General features: G+C 34.6%; 1 protein-coding gene across 2 annotated transcripts in view; it reads left to right on the forward strand.

Moving 5' to 3' along the window:
• The first annotated feature begins 1,073 nt into the window (after positions 1-1,073).
• PIK3R4 (phosphoinositide-3-kinase regulatory subunit 4) overlaps positions 1,074-22,339 on the forward strand; it is a 62,451-nt gene continuing 41,185 nt past the window's right edge. Inside the window, exons 1-6 of one of the 2 annotated variants that reach the window (XM_011383960.2) lie at positions 1,075-1,591; positions 2,246-3,022; positions 10,426-10,559; positions 12,460-13,042; positions 16,705-16,839; positions 17,948-18,169. In XM_011383960.2, the coding sequence (XP_011382262.1) occupies positions 2,290-3,022; positions 10,426-10,559; positions 12,460-13,042; positions 16,705-16,839; positions 17,948-18,169 (1,807 nt within the window). In that variant the 5' untranslated portion in view covers positions 1,075-1,591; positions 2,246-2,289. Of the gene's footprint in view, positions 1,592-2,245; positions 3,023-10,425; positions 10,560-12,459; positions 13,043-16,704; positions 16,840-17,947; positions 18,170-22,339 lie in introns of both variants that reach the window. The other variant, XM_023530129.1, reaches the window with a different exon arrangement.

A 22,339-nucleotide genomic window follows, 5' to 3' on the forward strand; every position in this document is an offset into this window, starting at 1 on the left:
GGGTGGAACTGGAAAATATAGTTTCTTTGGAAAAGCTACTTGCTAGAAATAGCTATTTTCTGGAAAAGGGTCAGTTAGCCATCACTACTACAATGCAGCTGAGAGGCAATTGACCAGAGAATAGAAGAGCATTTGCTGTTTTTTTCTTTCTCTCTCTCTCTTTTTTTTTTAACTCCACCAGTGGCAAGCAAATTTTATATTTTAATTTACTCTGAAAAGGACTAGGTGAAATTCCTTTAAAGCCTCCATAAGCAGCCATGATTGCTATTTAAAAGCAGAAAAAAGACAGAAGGAAATAAAGAGAAGGAAAGAAAACCATAGAGATGAGTATAGGAGGCATTTAAAACTATTTCATGAGTTATTTCACAAAATTAGTAGTGGGGAAAATAAATGTAAGGAAAATGCAGGAATAATCTAATTGAGACAGATTTATCACTTTTATCTGAAGTACCGATACAAGCTACAACAGGGATAATCTTCAAAAACGTGAAGTGGAAGAAGCCAGTCACAAAGACCACATATGCATACTATATATATGAATAGGCAAGTTTATAGAAAGGGAAAGTGTATTAGTGATTGCCTAGGGCTGAGAAAAATAGGAAGTGACTGCTAATAGTTACAGAGTTTCATTTTGGGGGCCATAAAACGTTCCGAAATTAGATTATAGGATGATTGAACGACTCTATAAATATCTAAAAGAAACGTCGATTTGTGTATTTTAAACAGGTGAACTTTATAGTATGCAAATTGTAGCTTAATAAAGATCTTGAAAAATTCAACTCGGGGTATATTATCTTCCCTAAATAAGCCTGTGAATTCTCTTGAATAACTATGTTCTGGTGTACTTGGGGTAAAGGGGTGTCTGAACAGATTCTGGGGCATTTCGGCAGCCCCAGAGTTTCGGGAAGGATAAGGAAAAGAGCAGGAGGGGAACAGATGTTTTCAAAAGCACCTTATTTTCTTCCTCTCGTCACATGGAGAGAGACCACGCCCCTTTCTCGTCTCCTAGCAACCAGTGCCCTTCTGTTGCTCTTCCTCAAGCCTCACACCTTCGTAACTTCCGCTCCGCGGCAGGAAGTGAAGTCAGAGCCGGCGGCTTTCCCGGGAGTTCGGCGTTTGAGGTATGTGCAGCGGCTGAAGTATTTCCCTGGAACTGGCGGCTGCCCTGTCTCTTCCGAGTTCCACCTCCCCGCCTGGTGGTGAGGCCCTCGAGGAGTATAGCGGGCCTCCAGGGGCCAGAGGTCCCCGCGAGTGGAAGGCGAGGCCGCAGAACGCGTCGCCCTTAGGGCAGAGTACGGGGCTGACAGGGGCAACTCCCTGGGTATCTGTGCGGTCTCTTCAGCCTGGCTGCATCCGCCTGCTGTCGTCCCAAGAGCTTTCCGACTTCTTCCTGCGGACCACCAGGGTTTCTGGAGATTGGGACTTTCTGTGTCCCTCCCCCAGCATTCCTCCTCTTGCCTGTGAAGGAAGACCTCTCAAAGAGACGACTCACCTGGCTGCTGACGCCCTTCCCAGCCCAGACCCTGAAGTGACCCACCATGTCCTCAGTGTGAGCTAGTGACCGACTCGTGACACTTTCCAGAGTCCTAGGGTAAATGTTTATATGTATGCATGGCCATGTGTGTATGTGTATCTTTTATTTCCTGCAAAATCCGAGCTAGGAGAAAATCTAAACTGGCAAGTGTGTACTTTGGTTTACTTTTCTTGCACATCTCTGCTGAGGTTTCTCCTCTGTCATTCTGGCAAACCAGACAACTTTGTGCCTTCTAATTAGCTGGATGCGAAGGCATACTGGAATTAGGCTGGAACTGATTTTTTGGATCTTAGCCTGACCTTTGAGGAGTTCAGTGACCTATTTGTATTCCATGGTTCTTAGTCAGTTTTAAGTTTTTAATGTGTTTGTCTTATGCTCAAGACTACAAATTCTTGGACAAAGACTGTTACATAGTACTGTTGTGACTCTCCTCGCCCCAAGCACAATACTAAGGCTTAGTAATTTTAAAATGTAAATATCATAAAAATACACATTTTAACATTTTCAACTTAATATTGAAGGGGCCTACTTAAATACAGTTCAGCCTCTGGAAAGGACAGCATAAAATAAGATCTTTTAAGATAAATATGTCTGAAATTTAGGGGCTGCCTAAAAGGGTGCGATACTATGGCGTAACTATCTTTTAGGAGGAGACCAAATAAATAATGGTGTTTCATGATCTTTTTAATTTTCTTCTTTTAAAAAAAATAGGTGTCGTATCCTAACTTACTGACCCAGAAGTTTTTGCTGTCATTATGGGAAATCAGCTTGCTGGCATTGCTCCTTCCCAGATCCTTTCTGTGGAGAGTTATTTCTCAGACATCCATGACTTTGAATATGATAAGAGCCTGGGGAGTACTCGGTTTTTTAAAGTTGCTCGGGCGAAGCACCGAGAAGGCCTGGTGGTTGTGAAGGTCTTTGCAATTCAGGATCCCACATTGCCTTTGACCAGCTATAAACAAGAGTTGGAGGAACTAAAAATCAGGCTTCATTCTGCACAGAACTGTCTACCTTTCCAGAAAGCAGCAGAAAAAGCATCTGAGAAAGCAGCGATGCTGTTTAGGCAATATGTGCGAGACAACCTCTATGATCGCATCAGTACTCGTCCATTCTTAAATAACATTGAGAAGCGTTGGATCGCTTTCCAAATCCTGACAGCTGTGGACCAAGCACACAAATCTGGAGTCCGTCATGGAGACATCAAGACTGAGAATGTAATGGTCACTAGTTGGAACTGGGTCCTTTTAACTGATTTTGCCAGTTTTAAACCCACTTATCTTCCAGAGGACAACCCAGCAGATTTCAACTATTTCTTTGACACTTCACGGAGGAGAACTTGTTATATTGCTCCTGAACGTTTTGTTGATGGTGGATTGTTTGCCACTGAGTTAGAATATATGAGAGATCCTTCGACTCCACTTGTAGACTTAAATAGCAATCAGAGAACAAGAGGAGAGCTGAAGCGAGCAATGGACATCTTTTCAGCAGGTACTTGAATTGGTCAAATTTGCTAAGGGAGATGTGCATATATTTTAAGCCTTGAACATAGAAATGTAGCTTTTTAAAAAAATCTCCATACATTGAAAAATTAATTTCTTTATATGTCCTATACACTATTTCAGATATATGCAGCATTCTTTCATTAGACATTTTAAGTGCCTGGATAATGCAAGAGCAGTTTATTCAAACATTAAAGAAATATTTGAATTCTTCCATAGGGTCAGACACTGCCTTAAGCACTAGAGACGTAGATGGATAATTATGTCCCTCTTTTCAAAGTGCTTATACTTTGATGGGGAGATAGATATGTTGATAAAAGACGTTTCAGTGCAATGTGGCTCACTTTTGTGGTGGTTAGCATAGGATGCTGTTACAAGAATGTGTAGATACTTAAGTTCTTAAATTAGTTTTTATGCTGGTGATGGGTACAGAAGCAAGATCAAGAAAGACTTCTTTGTTGGAAGGATGATATTTAAACTGAGACCTGAAAGATGATTGGGAAGTAGCTATGTTAAAGGGAGTTTGTTTCAGGCAGAGGGTGTTGCTCATACAAAGACTTGGAGACTAGAGCTTGATGCCCTAAGTTTTTAGGGCAGTTTAAGTAGTTTACTATATGCAGAATATAGGGTTTGAGATAAGCAAGGTCCAGATTAGAAAAGGTCCAGTATGTTCATGCTAGTCTTCAGAGACATCGTCAGATGTGTTTTAGACAAAACACTGTAGCGTGGAGAGTGGATTGTAGGGGACCTACAAGAGACGGAAAAACTGGTTAGTAGTAAATTGCCACAGTCTAGGTAAAACATGCTCCTGACTGGAGCATGTTGTGACAGTTGGAGAGGAAGTAGAGAGAAGTACAGTTGGCCTTTGAACAGCATGAGGATTAGGGTGCAGATTTCCTGCACAGTTGAAAATTCACATATAACTTTTGACTTCCCAAAACTTGAAACTATTATTATTAATAGCCTACTATTGACCGATAACAGTCAATTAACACATATTTTGTGTGTTATGTGTATTTTATACTGTATTCTTACAATAAAGTAAGCTATAGAAAAGAAAATGTTATTAAGAAAATCATAAAATTTGTCTGCGAGTTTTTTCAAATGGTTGAAAATCTCCAAAAGAATTTTCCAATATATGAAAGAAATCTGTGTGTAAATGGGCCCATGCAATTCAAACCTGTTTTCAAGGGTCAACTGTAATACATAAGAGATAATTAGTAGGTAGAATTGGTAGGACGTGGATATTGATTGGAGGATGAAGTCAAGAACACCACCACACCCTTTCCATAACCACTCACCGCCTCCCCGCCCCCGCTTGGGAAACTGGGTCGATGGCGATGCTGGTCACTGCTACAGACACAGGAGGAAGAACAGGTAAGGGGTAGGGAAGATGATGAGGTCTGAATTAGATATGTTGAGTTGAAGGTGTTTGGAGGATGTCCCGGAAAGGATGTACAACAGATAGTTGGTTATAAAGATTTGGTGTATAGAGATTTGGGACGGAGATGGAGATTTGGTATTTATCAGGAAATAATAAGTAGTAATTGTAGCCAAGGAAATGAGTTTGTAGCTAGGGAGAGTTTGTAGAGAAGTGATTCTTAAGCTTTTTTGGATCCTCATAAAGTATTTGATTAAATTAGTAGCCTCTTTCTCTGGGAAAAAGTACCATGCATTCATATACATTATTTCACATACACAGACCACATGAACCTGGGCCATGATTCCAGGTTATTTATGAAGTTCTGGGAGAAGTGGGCTGAGGATGGTATCCTGAGGGATACCATATGAACTCTGGCATCAAGGCCATTTTTTTGTAGATTTTGCAAAGGATGGGTTTAATCTTTTTCTCACCTGTAAGTTTACTACAAGGAAGACAAATTAAGCTGTATTTTAGATTACTTAGAAAAAGTAACATAATGAAGTGTATTTCATGTAGGGGGAATGAAGGAGTAAGAATTGTTGCACAGGATTGCACCTCTGTTGGTCCATTAGCTCACTAATGGGTGTCCCAAGATAATACTTTATTTTTGATAAGATAGGGTTAGCCTGTGCGCTGTAGGTATAAGGTTAGAAATGTAATCAAAGTCCCAACTTTGAATTTATCCAAATTTATCTAAATTTATTGAATTTTTCTAAATTTTTCTTAAACAATTCTCATGTTTTAAACTCACCAAGTGTTCTGAAAATAGGACTCCTTTAGCTTAGAGATGTGACCACTTTCTAGCTTGAGGGGATCATTTATAGGTTTGTTTGTTTGAGGTATAATTGACACAGAACATTGTATTAGTTTCAGGTGTGCAACATAATAATTCCATATTTGAACATTTTGTGAAAGGATCGCCACGATAAGTCAACGTCTATCACCATACATGGTTACAAATTTTTTTTTCTTGTGATGAGAACTTAAAATCTCTCAGTAACTTTCAGTTATGCAATACAGTATTATTAACTATAGTCATCATCCTGTACATCACCATAACATTTATTTTATAACTGGAAGTTTGTTACAGTTTTAAAATTTAAGGGTTGATGAAGAGTTTATATTTATTCTTTCTGTGCACATTATTGTTTTGTAAACTTCAACAGAATTCTTACTAAGCATTTGTTATTCCAGACTAAAGAGCCCTACATTGTTTTGCCTGAAAATAGGCCCTTTCATTCCTTTGAAGGAAGTGGATGGGATCTGTCCAATTCCCTAAGTGGCTCCTAAGATCTGATTTAGGCTCTTTTGGGTTTTGAATGTTACTTTTTCCCGTCTATGATGCATATTCATGGTTTTTGGCTGCTCGTTTGGGAGAAGTGTATATATTCTCTGTCTCTGGTTACACATATGGGCAAAGTTGTTTTTTGTTTTTTTTGCTGGAGATCATTTGATAAATATTTGAATGTTAATTCTGTGTGAGACTGTATTGTGTAGATGTTGGGAATACAGCTGTGAACAAGACTGACAGTTTTTTGCCCTCATGGAGCTTGCACTCTAGTGAGGAAGAGATAGAATAAGCAAATAAGAAAGTTAATTTTGGTCAGTGATAAATGCTGTGACAAATTGCTATGACCTATAAGTGCTATGACAAAGGCTAGTAGAGGACTACTTTAGATAAAATGGTCAGGAAGGCCTCTCTGAGGAGGTAACATTTGAGCAAAGATCTGAATAAGAAGGACACAGTGATGATAGAGACAACTTGAACAAGTTGTTCCATAGGGAAATACCACCCAATAATACTTCTTCTAGAATAACATTATAAAGTTGCAAGAGAAAAACCCTGTATTTACCTCTATCAGTTGTCTAGGGCTGCCGTGACAAAATACCTCAGACTAGAGAGCTTAAACAAATATTTATTTCTCCCCATTTCTGGAGGCTGGAAATCCAACGTCAAGGTGCCAGCAGGGTTGATTTCACCTGAGGCCACGCTCCTTGGTTGCCCATGACCACCTTGTCTTTGTATTCTCACATGCCTTTTCCCTAGAGTCTTTTCGTATAAGAACACCAGCTGTAAAGGATTAGGGTCTCACCCTTTGACCTCATTTAATCTTAATTACTACTTTAAAGACCCTATTCAAGTACAGTCACATTCTAAGATAACTGCCTTCAACATATGTATTTGTGTATATGTGAGGGGACACAATTCAGTCCATAATAACCTCCGTTTAGTTATAAATAGTCATGTAGCTCTGTTACTTTCTGACTTTTTATTTCAATAATTTCAAACTTAAAAACTTACAAAACTTGAGGTGGCTCCATAGTGTATTGGTTAGCACGTCTGCTTTACACACAGAAGGTCCTGGGTTCACGCCTCAGGAGGAGGACCATAGTCCGGTGTGCCAGGCCCCCTGAGTGCGCCTGGCCTTGGGTGCACGCCCCAAGCTTGTGGGAGGAGATGCCCCGCCTTCAGAGATCCAGCTCTTAAGGGGAAATGGCAACATCCATAGGTCAGGAATGGAAGTGGGGCGAAGGAGGAGGAATTAAAGGGGGTGGGGGGAAACTTAAAAAACTTGCAAACTTGCAAAAAGAAAAATAGTGCATAGGACACCCATATAGTCTTTACACAGATTCACCTGTCCTTACTAATTTGCTGCAATTGCTTTACTACTTGTACCTTTTCTCTACACTACCCCCACTTCCCTCCCAGTCCCTACCCTCCATGATTTTTTCCTGAATAAGTTACATACGTTATGGCTCTTTACTCCTAAATACTTCAGTATGGATTTCCTAAGATTAGGGATAGTTTCTTATATAACATGTAATTGTACGTTGCATTTACCAGCTGCAGCAAATTTAAGTGATACAATAACAAATTTAAGTGATACACATTTTATTCTAATTTTGTATTTGACCCAAAAATATTCTTTATACCATTTTTCTTGTTCTAGGACAGAACCTAGTCTGTCCTAGACTAGGTTTTGCATTTAGTTGTCACGTTTCCTTAGCTTCCTTTAATCTGTAACATTTACATAGCCTTTCTTTGTCATTATGACGTTGACATTTTTTTGAAGAATACTTCTCCCTTTAAATTTTTAAGACTTATTTTTATACTTTTTATTTTCAAATGATAGACTCAAAAGGAGTTGCCAAAATTGTAAAGAACCCTTCCTCCAACTTCCCCCAGTGGCGACGTGTTATATGACTAGTACATCAAAATCAGGAATCGAAATTGGTGCATTACTGTTAGCTAGACTATAGCCTTATTCAGTTTTCAGCAGCTTTTACATGCATTGTGTGTGTTAGTTACCCCACCCCTTTGTTTTTTTTTTTTTTAATAGAATGTTCATTTTGGGTTTGTCTGCTGTTTGTGATTAGATTCAGGTTATTCATTCTCAGTAGGAATAGTATATAGGTGATGATGTGTCTTCACTGTATTACCTCTGCAGGCATATGGTGTCAGATGGTCAAGGTCTTGCCCAATTTTTTAAAGTGTAAAGTTCCTGTTATAGTTACTTTTTTTTTTTTTAAATCTCTTGTAACTAATAAGCAACCTGTGGAAAGAAACTTTTAGACCATGAAATATCCTGCCAGTCATCACAATTTCCTCCTTAATTTGGCATCCATTGATGCTTCTTGCCTTATCCAATCTTTACTATAATGATTGTAAAATGATGATTTACAACTCCAGCACTTCCTCTGCATTCAATCAGTAGGCCCTTAGCATCCTACAATTCTCTGGTGTCTTCTCTTTGCCCTCATTTATGTATTTCTTATTGGTATGGACTTGTTAATTCCCGCAGTTTGCTAATATTTTGGGGAGGGTTTTTAAAATCTATATTCATCAGGGATATTGTTCTGTAGTTTTCTTGTGATGTCTTTATCTGGTTTGGTATTAGAGTAATATTGGCATCATAGAATGAATTGGAAGGCGTTTCCTCTTTTTCTATTTTTTGAGAGAAATTGTGAAGGGTGGGTGTTAAGTCCTTTAATGTTTAATGGAATTCACCTGTTAAGCCACCTTGGCTTAGGCTCTTTGTGGGAAGTTTTTCATAACCAGTTCAGTCTCTACTAAGGCTTATTCTGATTTTCTATTTCTTTTTAAGTCAATTTTGGTTATCTGTTTCTAGGAATCTGTCCATTTCATATAGATTATCTAATTTGTTGGCCTGCAGTGGTTCAAAGTATTTTCTTAAAATTCCTTTCATTTTTGTATGGTTAGTAGTAATGTTCCTTTTCCACGCCAATCTTTATTTCCTTCCTTTTGTTTGCTTTAGTTTTAGTTTACTTTTTTTTTGTTTCTTAAGGCGAATGTTACATTATTTTGTTGTTTCGAGTTTCTACTTTTTAACATAGGTGTTTATAGTTACACATTTCCTCTAAACACTGCTTTAGTTGCATCCCATATGTTTTATGTGTTGTGTTTTTATTTTAATTAATCTCATTTTCTACTATCCCTTTGATGCATTGGTTGTTTAGGAGTGTGTCTAATTTCTATATGTTTGTGAATTTTTCAGATTGCCTTCCATTACTCATTTCTTACTTCATTCTATTGTGGGTTGAAGAACATAATTTATATGATTTCGGTTCTTTTAAACTTATTGAGGCTTGTTTTATGGCTAGCATATGGTCTAATCTGGAGAGTGTTCCATGTGTACTTGAGAAGAATTTTGTATTGTGTTGTTGGAGTGTTCCTTTGATGTCTGTTAGATACAGTTGGTTCATAGCATTGTTCAGTTCTATTTCCTTCTTGGTTATGATGTTTTTAATAGCTATTTTAAAGTCTTTTATTCTAAAACTTGACACTACATAGATAGAAATTAATTTAAGAAATTTATTGAGAATTATTGTTTCAGTTACTGTAGACTTCAGTGAACAAAATAGACAAAAATTCCTTCCTCATGGAGTTTGCATTCTAGTGGGTATATAGACAATGAGGAAATAAATAAATACGTAAAATACATATTTTGGCAGTTGATACTGTGGGAAAAAACAACAGGGAAAGGGGAAAGGGAATGTGCCAGATGAAAAGTATGGGTAGCTGTGGTTGTGGGATTTGCAATTTTAAACTGAGCAGTCAAGAAAGCCCTTACTGCTAAAATGACATTTGATTAAAGAAAGATCTGAAGGGGTGCAGGTATAAACCATGTGGATAGTTAGGGGAATAGCATTCTAGGCAAAAGGACCAGCAGAAGCAAAGGCTGTGAGCTAAGGTTATTTAAGGATCTTTGTAAGACTTGTTAAATGCATGTCATATAATAATAATTCAATGAAACTGTTTTGTCTTTTTGGGAATGTAGATGCTTTTTCAATTTCTTGTTTGAAGATTATGTAAGTGCAAAAACGACTGGGTTGTCCCTCCTTCTCTTTCTAATTTTACAGCCACACTTAGCACTTCTCATTTTATAATTATGTTTATTCACTGGTTTATTTTATGTCTCCCTTCCTAGAATGAAAGCTTAATGGAGGCAGGGATTTTATCTGTTTTATGTACTATGACAGCCTAATGTAGACACCTAATAACTTTTGTTTAATGATGAATAAATGAATTGTCAGTTATGACTTCTCAGTAGTTCTTTATGAACTTAATATCTATAAATCCATACTTAAAAAAACACTATTTCTTGTGGCTTTTAATCTTTTAATGTATCTATCTCTAAGTGTATGTGTGTATATGCTACATACATACTTTAAATTGTAGAAATAGAAAGTAATTTTATTTGATTTAATTTTTTAAAAGAGAAAAATTGGGTGGGCCTTTTTTAACTTTACACTTTTAAAAATTGATGATTAGGCAATAAACATTTTCCCTACCTTACTATATTGTAGTTGTATATTTTATTAAAAATTTTTAATTTAGTTTACTTTGGGTTTCACGTTTTTAGTTTTATGAATTCTTTGAACTCTCGGTCTGTACTAATGTTATCTTATATTTCATTTTTAATGGAATTTTATCTGCTATTTTCCAGGTTGCGTGATAGCTGAGCTTTTTACAGAAGGTGTACCATTATTTGATCTCTCTCAACTTCTGGCTTATAGAAATGGACAATTTTTTCCAGAACAAGTACTAAATAAAATTGAAGATCGTAGCATCAGAGATTTGGTAACTATACTACAAGTATTTGCCATAAAGAATTTAATAGAATTATGTTCTTTTGCATTAGTCCGCTTTCTAGAATGTTACAAATTTGGAACAAAGCAATAAAGCCCTATAGACCAAACAGCTTATTATTTTTACTTTGTTAAAACTCAGTTTTGCCCCCCTTCTCAGACATAGAGCTCATTTGACTTAATTTTTTATACACACACCCATGCACGCGCGTGCGCGCGCACACACACACACACACACACCCCTCCCCCGCCCTTCCCATTATAATCTTTAGCTCTACTTTGGATAGATTTAGAAGGAGGTAAGGAGATGCCTGGGGGGTTAGAGAGGTTGTCCAGGATTGAGTTTGCTAATAAGAAACGAAGAAGACATTTCTAAAATGAAGGAAACAGGAAACATCAACTTGACTATAATACAATAATATAGAGTCATTTTATATAGAATCAGTTTGCTTCGTATACTTCCCTTGACCCTGAGGGCACTTCTGGAAGGGCAGATATAGAATCACAAATTTGTATAGCAGAATAGATATGAGGAATTCTGTGGGAGGTCATATAAGCCACATTACTGTTTGAAAGATGTTTTTAAACTCAGTAGAGGAACTGATGCTTATGATGATGACTCAGTCATGAAATGAATATGGTGCATGTAAAATATTCTTTAGTAAGGTAGAGAAATATATATTTCAATTTCTCTTACAAATGGCCAATATTAAAAAACAAGATATTTCAGAGGAAGCAATTTAACTCACGTTCAAAGATCCGTGCCCTGGATTAACAGTTGTATATGTGGCTGTTCTTTCTTTGGGCATGGCACTCATTCATCACGTTATATTGGCTAAGTACCTTCATGAATTTGGGCCTACATTTTCTTAACTGTGAAAAGAGTGAATTTGACTCATCTTTAAAGGCTTAATCCAAATGTAAAAGTAATTCCATTAAGAAAGCTCAGGTAACTAGGTATATTTTTATGATATTTCGAGTATTTAAATAATGACTTTTACACTATGAGGGTCTAGGAAAGAGTAAACTGCCCTCTATGCATGGAAGAGGGAATGTAGTTAGCATTAACATGATGGCTAAGTGGAAGGCCAAGGGAGGGAGGGAGCAATTTGGATCGTTTTGTGAACATTATAGATGTCTAACCAATGTACTGTATACTTGCAACTAATTTAAATAAATAAATTTATTTAAAAAAATAAAATGGAAAAAAAATAAAGTGTCTACTATGTTGAAAAAAATTATAGCCTTATGATGCTAGAAAACATAAGATAAATTCAAATTATATCATTTCTAGCATCTGCAGGATTTAACATCTCTTTTACACTACTTAAAAAGCTTAAACCACTCATTCCCTTTTTGATCTAGAACTACACTTAAACTATATATTTCCTTGGACTTGTGAAAATAAAGCTGTAAACCAGAACTCTGATATATAAATAGATTTCAGGGGTTCTGTGATTCTTTCCAGAATTGTGTATAATTTTGCATGCCAAAATTGGGTGTATACATTTTCCTCGAGAAAATCCTATTGCTTTCCTAAGATTTTCAGTGGTATCTCCTGCTCAAAGAAGTTTAAGAATCCTTGAGTTGAGGGCAGCAGTATATTACTCCCCTGTCTTAATAAATGGGGAATGTCGAACAGGGTATACCTCTTCTTTATATAAGTGCCAGGGCTATCTGTAATATGTCAGTATGTAATTTCCTATTTTTAGGGTAGTGGTAGAGTCACATATTACTTAGTAGTCAAATTCTGAGAGTGGTTTGAATGCAAAGGTTGAAAAGAGTCACAATTCTCAAAAATCTTTTAAATGTGAGATATCTTTGTAGCTTTTATCTGATTTAATTTGCTGTTCTCAAATCTATTTTTTATTCCCTTTTTCCTCTTGGTATAGGTAACTCAGATGATTCACCGTGAGCCAGATAAACGGTTAGAGGCAGAAGATTACTTAAAGCAGCAGCGTGGCAATGCCTTTCCTGAAATATTTTATACTTTCCTTCAGCCCTACATGGCCCAGTTTGCCAAAGAAACATTTCTTTCTGCAGATGAGCGTATCCTGGTTATACGGAAGGATTTGGGCAACATTATTCACAATCTCTGTGGACACGATTTGCCAGAAAAAGCAGAAGGAGAGCCTAAGGAAAATGGGCTGGTTATCTTGGTGTCTGTTATAACGTCCTGTCTACAGACCCTTAAATACTGTGATTCCAAACTTGCTGCTTTGGAACTTATTCTCCATTTGGCCCCACGGTTAAGTGTAGAAATTCTTTTGGATCGTATCACTCCATATCTTTTGCATTTCAGCAATGACTCTGTTCCTAGAGTGAGGGCCGAAGCCTTGAGGACGTTGACCAAAGTTCTAGCTCTTGTTAAAGAGGTTCCTCGCAATGATATCAATATCTATCCAGAATATATTCTGCCGGGCATAGCCCACTTAGCCCAAGACGATGCTACTATTGTTAGACTAGCATATGCTGGTAAGAGATTATTATCTAAGTAATAGCCACTGATATTTTTAAGTTATTGACTATAATGTCTCTTGTTTCTCTCATTTCTTTGGGAATTCAAAGGATGAAGTTTGGTCCTTGAACTATTAGTGAACATTTTAGTAATATTTATAGCTAATCTGTCCCTGGGACTCAACTTTTGTATGTGTTTTCATTTTTTGAAGTGATCAGAACCATCAGGTAAAAAGCATATAATATAGAATCTTATTATTTTACTGGAAGTATTCCATTTAATCTGAAGTAAGACTAATGTTTACAAGTATGTGCTTCTGAGCTAGGGTCTTTAGGCTTTTATAAAGTTTCTCTGAACAAATACTCTTGTTTAAATATCAATTTTAGGATATTCAACAACAATCTGTTATGTCGAAAAATATTAATTTTGCTGGATAATTCAGTGAACCTAGCCTACTAACTTGCTAAATTTTAAGGTCCTTCCTATTACTATAGTTCTTAGGATGCGTGGCTTCTCTGTGAAGTGGGTATGTTTTATAACACACCTGCATGTTTTACTTGTAATTCTCGCTCATAAAATCAAGTAATGCAGATTCATGTTTTTAGCTCCTCAAATTAATTCTGAATGCTTATTTCTGCATAGAAATGTCATCGGAACATTTACATAATTCCATAATTTATTTCTAAAAGGTAATCTCATGGAAATCAAGGATTCTGTTTTGAAGTCTTTGTAAATAGTGCATAACGTGTAGTGATAGTGTCACTTTTTTGAAAGAAACTTGCTTAGTTTATTCATTTTATGATTTGCCTGTTAATATTTTAATGGAACGTGTGAAAAATGATCTTTGGACTCTGGCCTTGTTGCTAGGCACATCCACGAAGTGATTGGTGGTGATAGTTTTTTTTTTTTTTTTTCCTGTACATATATTTTTATTTATATTTATCCATCTGCCTATTTACTTAGGTATGGCTTCTGGTTTCCATACCTGTACAAGTGTAGAGTTTAGGTCAAGATAATCCAGGATATCTTTAAGGTATACCTGAGTTTATCATTCGTTACAAAGCATATTTATAATTCACTTGGTAAATATAAATAATTGAACCAGATGAAATTAAAGTTTATAGGTTTTAAAAATAAGTATCTTTAGAGTTTCATGACCTACTTTTGGCCCAGTGTATCTTAGTCTGTTCTCAGTTCTGTTAATTAGGTAAGGTTCTGATATGTAGGTTCCATGTTAACATTGACATTTAATTACTGATAGTTATAGCATAAAAATAATGCTACTATTTATTGAAAAAACTACTGTGTGTCAGGGCATCTGCTGCTTAAGGTTGTTGCAAGGGTTAGTTTCAAGAGATATATAGATTCTAAGATAAATTCTAGATTCTAAGATCTGTATATCTCTCACAACTACCCCTTGAAACAACCTTGAACAGTAAATGTTAAATTACCTTCATTTTATAAGTGAGGAAATTGAGAATGGGAGAAGGTAACAAACATGACCCAAATGTATCTGGTTTAATTCTTTTCAGTTCTCAGAGTTGTTCGTCTAGACTTTGATTTTGAAGCAACCCTGCTTTTCTGTGTCTTTATGATGAGAGTCCATGATAACCCAGGGTTAGTGCCAGTACCTTGCAGTGTCCTTTTATTATGGCTTGTGCATGTTAAAGCTATTTATTTATTTATTTATTTATTTATTTATTTATTTATTCGTTCGTTCGTTCGTTCATTCGTTTATTTATTTAAGATAGAGTCAAGTCTATTTGCACTTGTATGGTTAAGTATAATTAAACCATATATGTCAGTAATTATAAAAGTTTAAAATCAATTTATTTAATTTTTTTAATGGTGGCATTGGTTAATGAAATCCAGTAAGTTTCAGCTGTACACTTTAACAGTAAGGCATATATATATTTACACTGTTCACCTCCGATAGTTAGATTTCTTTCTGTCACCACATATTTGACTCCCTTTACCCAGCCTATCACTCCCTTCCTCCTCCCTGCTACCCTTTGGTAACCACTTGTCTATAGTCCATGTCCATGAGTCTCTGTTTGTTTGTCCGTTCATTTGTTGCTTTTAGGTTTATATCCCACATATAAGCGATATGTAATTTTCAACATTTTCTGTCTGGCTTATTTCACTTAGCATGATCATCTCGAGGTCCATCCATGTTGTCGCAAATGGCAGTATTTCATCTCTTCTTCTGGCTGAGTAATATTCCATTGTATATATGTACCACAGCTTCTTTATCCAATCATCTCTTGTAGGACACTTTAGTTGCTTTCATGTGAAAATCAATTTTTAAATTTCTTTTACAGTATTTTTTAACTCAATCGTGCCTGTATAGATTTGTATCTTGTGTAAACTTTCAAGTGCATTGTGGTTTATGTACTTAAATGGGGGAAATAAGCATAGATCTACTTAGACTTTAGAAGTTCAGAAGATACCTCTCCTAATAAAGATATGTTCATTAAAGTAGGGATATTCATCTAGAATTTTGACTCATTCATTATCAGAAGATGTCTTAGAATTTTCCTGTCTTTAGGGTGAGCAAGCATTACAGGGTATTAATGTCTTGCTTACTTAGAGGTAAATTTTATTCTATTTAGAATAATGTTGAACCTGGGAGGGGTGGAGAGTGGGATGCTGAGGTGAAGGGAATCATTACATTTGGCAGATTCAAAAATCTCACCTATTGCAAGATATAGCTCAGTGTGAGATGTTAAAGGTGAAGGGAATCACTACATTTGGCAGACTCAAAAATCTCAAGATACATCTCAATATGAGATGTAAAAAGTAAAGAAAAAGTGAGTCTTAGAATGAATAAAATAAGGTAGTTAAACTTTATTGGCGCTTTTTACTGGTAAGAAGGAAAAGAGTATAGTCTTTGGCTCATATGGTCATATGTTAAGAAGCACAGAAGTGGGAAAGAGAAGGGTAGAGACAGGAATAAATAAAAATGGAAGAAGATGGTATGAGCAATAGAATAAATATAATTAAAAGCAAATATAACAACAGAAATTAGAGGTAGATGCTTTCACAGTGGTGAGGAGTATCAGATAGTCTTAATAGATTATCAGAGGAGAAAATATAGACAACTGCAGAGTGCGGCAAACAGTCTAATACTTTGATTCACTAAGAACCTCAGAATGTCACTTGTAAAGCAATCCAACAATGGTTGATTCAGTTTGGTAATGACTCTTTTAGTAGATGTGACTCATTTACATGTGAAGAAACAGACTCAAAATTGGTTAAGCAGCCAGCTAGTAAATGGCAGAGTATATTTGTATTTTCTGTGTGATTACAAAGCCTAGCTTGATCTGTTATTTTCATGTGAATGTTAGTCTAATGTCAAGATACTGTTTAAAGGGTAAGTCTCTATAGAAGGATTAAGGTTTTTTCTTTTTCTTTCTTTGCCTCAATAAATTTGAGTGCTATATTTTGGGTTTTATATTTTTATTTTTTAAAGATGCTTAAATTTCATGAAAAAACTGGTAGTTTAAGGATAGTTGTAGATTATGAAATTAGTCACTGGAAATATGATTAGGTTAAATGCTAAATTGAAAAGTTCTACTTTTCCTCCTTAGTTTTATGATTATTTTATGTATAAAGAGTTAGGAAAAGTAAGCATTACAGAGATTTAAGATTATAATTACAGTTTTTCTTCCTTTTATAGAAAACATAGCTCTGCTGGCAGAAACAGCTTTAAGATTCCTGGAATTAGTACAGTTAAAAAATCTCAATATGGAAAATGACCCAAATAGTGAAGAAATTGATGAAGTTACACATCCCAATGGAAATTATGACACAGGTAGTATGATTCTCTCTTCCAGATTTCCTGTTACTTGTAATGAATTGCTAATGTGTTCTTTATCATTTATTTGTGATTGTCACTTAAGATGAAAGAATACCAGATGTGTAGATGAGAAGAGTCTCTGGCTTGTTCTGTTTGCAAACACTGTTAACTAGCCAGAAAATGATCAGCTTGTTGCCACAAATTCTAAGCTCAGTTGATTTTCAGCCAGAGTTTCAGCCAGCCATAAAGCTAGGTGAATTATATTATTCTTATAAAAGAAAAAAACATTAGAAACATCATAGCTAACGCGTCTAAACCACTTCTTTTTATATGAGTATTATGCACATCCTCTCTCATAAACTGTGTTTATTTCATGCTATCTGTGATTTACATACCCAAACCCATACCTTTTACTGTAAAGAAACGTGATGGTAAACTCTTTGAGGTCAGAGTTCCTTTCTTAAGTTTCTTTATAACCTATACAACTTCTAACAGGCTTGTCATTAATGTTTATTGAGTTAAAGATTCAGAAGTAAGATAATATGCTTAGATCTGTTCCAACATGTTTCTAGTTGGGAAAAACTAGAGAAATCTAATTTTTAGATTTTTATGCTATAGACAACTGTAATGGTCTGTTACTTGTTAGAATGGTAGTGGCCAGATCATGTAAAGCCTTGACAGGACTCGCAGTATATTTTCTGGCTTTCTAAAATACAGTAAACCAATCTTTAAAAATGCTTTCTAAAAGTATTGCTTTGTACCATCAGATTATATCCTGAACCAGTCTAGTATTTTCAAGTCCTCGATCAAGTTGATCTTATTGGAGTATTATGATCACCTTTTTTGGTGCTTTCCCACAGTTTTCTCCTTGAGCTTCATAAATAGAGCTGTTTGATTAGTGAGATAGTAATCATACTTGTGACATCAGCTTATTAGAATGTTCTTCAGTTTTATATTTGTTTCCCATCTATCTTTCAGAGCTTTGAATAGCAGAAAAACTTAGTGATTATAGACTTTATTGTAGTTTCTATAATCATTCCATTTCTCCAAGGAGTAAGAAGGAAGACTGGGTCTATACATATAGGAAAAATACTGATGTATCTTTACTTTTTTATTTTTTTAGAGCTCCAAGCCTTACATGAAATGGTACAGCAGAAAGTTGTCACTTTGCTAAGTGACCCTGAAAATATTGTGAAACAAACCTTAATGGAAAACGGAATAACACGACTATGTGTATTCTTTGGACGTCAGAAAGCCAATGATGTTTTATTGTCCCACATGATCACTTTCCTAAATGATAAGAATGATTGGCATCTGCGTGGAGCTTTTTTTGATAGTATAGTTGGTATGTGTTTTTTTCTTTTAATTCATTTTTAAGATTTTGAATTATCTTCTCAAATACCTCCATGCAATCTGAAAGACGATAGTACTACCAAATTTTGTTAATGGTGAAATGAGTTCCTAGTATTTCTTTCTTAGCTTTATGCTGCTTTTGCATGATGGAAGTGTCTTAATTGATGAAGAGATTGGTTAATTAAATTGAGATACATTCATATGAAAGAATACCATGTAGTCTATAAAAACTGTATTTTAAAAGAATATTTAATGACCTGGGAAACTATCATGAAATATTATTAAAGTGACTGAAGTGGGTCGTGCATCTACTTAAAGCATGACTGCAGTTGTATAAAGGTAACAATAACACATTTAAAAAAAACTGGAATATACTAAGGTGTGATAGTGGTTACCTCAGGGACTAGGATTATAGTAGATGATTGTTTTCTTTATGTTTTCCATATTTTTCAAATTTTCTACAGTAAACATACTTAACTTTTACAATCAGAAAATAACAAAGCATAATTATGATTGAAATTAATCTGTTAGAAAGAAAATGAACACAAGTTGCTTAGTGTAAACTGAAAATTTGTGAAAAACTAAGCAGTTTTTTTTGCTCTATTTTTTAACATGTTGCAAGTCTTGATTTTTCAGATTTATCTAAAAAGAAAAGACATCTTGTATTTTATCTTCATGGCTTCTATTACATTTAGATTGAGAATTACAAAGAAATAAAGTGAATTTTATTTTGAGATTAAGTCACTTGACAGAGGATTTAATATTTTTGTTTTTTGAATAATAACCGATTCCTTTCCACTTGATGGTACTATCTTTTTTATTTTAAATTTGGTCAGTTATGAAATATTATATAGTAAACCATGTTGTTATGATTACTCACTAACCCTTCTTGTATCATTTTGGACATGATTGTAATAGCTTGTCTGAAAGCTTTGCTGATATCAAACTTTTTCATGTAATAGCAGAAAGCCATAAGGTTTAGACTTTGGTTCCCAAAAACCTGGGGAAGTAACTGCTAAACTTCAGATATTTTTCCTAAAAAATGAAAAAAGGAAAGAAACTCATGGCAACAGTATTAATATTTCTGCAAATGCTGTCATATAATATTTTGCTGTCATATAATATCTTGGAGAAGCGAATACTTCCTACATTTGAAAGGCTTTGAAATTGCCTGTTGTTCTTGCTTTGTTATAACTGAAGATTACTGTACCTCTCCTTTACAGACATGTTTAGTTTGTTTTTTTGTTTTTGCATCAGTATATTGATTCTCTTAGTCTTGCATCTCAGACTCTATCAAACTCAGTTCTTGAATACAGTATACTTTGCTTCTCAAGCTTTCTGTCTTTCTTGCTCTCCTTTTTTCAAATAATTTTATTTTTATTCCTTTTCTTGGGAAAAGGTAGTCTTAGAACTTCCTCCATCTATTGCTGAATTCATGTGTATTTTGAAACATGCCTTTATATTACTTTTTTCATTAAAAGTTTTTCATTGATTTTTTCTTTTTTTCATTTAAAATTAATTTTCATTGATTTTTTTGGTTTGTTTATAAAAGTAATACATGCTTGCTATAAAAAAATTTGGAAAATAGAGAAACTGAGAAGGAAACAGATCATCTCTAATCTTAGAACCCATGTACAACCTCTATTAATGCTTCGGTGTTTTTTTCCTGCAGATTCTCTCCTCTTTCCATCCCATCTATTCCATTCTGTCATATATGCTCAGAGGTACTGGTTAAGAGTAGGCATTCTAGAGCCAGATTGTTGGGATTAAGTTCTGGCCATGTCACTTACCAGTTGGGGTTTGGGGAGACATCATTTAATCTCTTTTGTGCCTTAGTTTCCCTGTCTATAAAATGAGAATAATAATAGTTCCTGTCTATTGGTTGTTCACTGGTTGTTGTGAAGATAAAATGAATTAACATATGTAATAGTGCCTGCTACATAAGTGTTATGTATTTATTATATTACTTCTTAATCTTATTATTTCTTAAACACCTTTCTAGTAACATATTCGGAGCTTTTTATCATATTACTAAAAATTCTTTGAAACCATAATTGGTCAAAATATTCCATTATATAGTTCTACCAAAATTTATTTAACTCTTCTATTGGGTATTTAAATTACTAAAATTTTTTTTCCATCTGCACATAATCTTTTACATAAATACTTGTTTCTTGTTATTTTCTCGGGCTTAGAAGTCTGAAATTTTAATTTGTGGGTTGAAGAATATGAATATATTGTTAAAACTCTTGACACATTTTATAAGCTTTTCAAAAAGATTATATTTTCCACTGATCAGCGTTGTTTGACAATACTGCACACTACCAGTATTGAATAGGCTTTAATTAATCTTTGCCTTTTGGTAGGGTAAAATGTAACCTGTTTTGATGTACTGTGTTTCTTTGCTTATTAGTGAAGGTGAAAAACTTTCTTGTGGGTTTTTTATTTGTTAACACTTTAAAAAATTTTTTCATCCCCCTCCTTTGGCAACCATCAGCTTGTTCTCTATATCTGTGTGTCAGTTTCCATTTTTTTTGTTGTTGTTTATTCATTTTTTTTTTTTAGATTCTACGTGTAAGTGAAATCACATGATATTTGTCAAAACTTTCTCATGTTGATTACTCATTCATATTTCTTCTATGAATTTTTAATTTATTATTTTGGCCCATATTTTCTGTTGGTGTTATGTTTTTCTTATCGATATCTTTGAGCCATATATATTTACACATATATATACACACATGCATACATTAAGAACATTAAATAACTTATTGTTTCTATGGCAAAAATTTTTCTCACATAACTTCATTATTTTTGTCTTTTTAAATAATTTTTATGTTGTCAATTTATTCGATCTTGGTGATTTTTACATTTTTGTGTTTAAAAGCTTTTCTCATTCCAGAATTAGGTTAATAATCTGTTGGATGTGTGTTTTCTTCTTTTTTTAAATGCTTTATTATTTACACTTACCTGTTTAATCTTTATTTTTGGCTGTGGTGTGAAATGAAATCTAGTTTTTCTTCAGAGATATAACCAATTTTCCCAATATTATTTATTAAACACTTAATTTTTTTCCCATTGATTTGTGACACTTTAGTTGTCATCTGTTGTATGCTTCTGTCTTAGGAGCATTTTCTGGTTATCTGTTGTATTTCATTGATTTCTCATTCTTGTACTCCATATTATACTCTCTATTTTTATAGCTATGTAATATTTTAATATATACTTATAACTAACTTTAGTATCTGGTAGTATAAGTTCCCCAGATGTTTCTAAAATATTTTAAGCTTAGTTTATGATACATTTCACTTTGTAAAGTTCCTAAATATAAGCCACTGGAATTTGAGATAGTATTTTTCCTTTTATTACAGAAAAACATTCTAAAATTATTTTTCAATTATAGGGAAAATATGCTTTTATAAATAATTTAAAATTTATTTAAAATTTTGAAGTGACATGGAAAGCAGTAGATGCATTTTCTGGAAGCAGCTATTCTGGTTTGTGTTTTTGGTTTGATATCTTCAGGTGATTATTGCCATACCTGTAAATAATATTTTCATATTACTATTTTTAGAATGATCAGCTTTAGACTTTAATTCTTTCTTTTTTTAAAATTAAGTTTATTGGGGTAATATTGATTAATGTAATTATATAATTTTCAGGTGTACATTATCATTTGAAATCTATATATTCTATTGTGTTTACCACCCTAAGTCCAGTTTCCTTCAGCTACCATATATTTGATCTCCTTTACCCACTTAACCCTCCCCCATTCCCCTATATTTTACCCTCTTTACCCCATCTACCTCCCCCTCCTCCCCTACTCCACTAGTAACCACTCCTCTGGTAACCACTAGCCTATAGTTCATGTCCATGAGTCTCTGTTTGTCCTGCTCATTTGTTGCTTTTAGGTTTATATCCTACGTTAGACTTTAATTCTTGATTTTTTCTATGCCAGACGAAGATTCAACTCACTTATACCACATGTGCTGTGATCCCCCTTTCTCTCTGTTTTTGAGCTGTAGATTATTATTTTCAGTGCTTTAGTTTTTAATTTGTTTTTATAACTTTATTGAACTTATTTCTTATTGATCTCCTGATTTGGACTACATGAATATTAGTGCCCTTTTCTTTCTACCCCCTACCCCATTTTTTGATGTTT

Source organism: Pteropus vampyrus, unplaced genomic scaffold (genome assembly GCF_000151845.1).
Source record: "Pteropus vampyrus isolate Shadow unplaced genomic scaffold, Pvam_2.0 Scaffold1, whole genome shotgun sequence".
Classification (NCBI taxonomy): domain Eukaryota; kingdom Metazoa; phylum Chordata; class Mammalia; order Chiroptera; family Pteropodidae; genus Pteropus; species Pteropus vampyrus.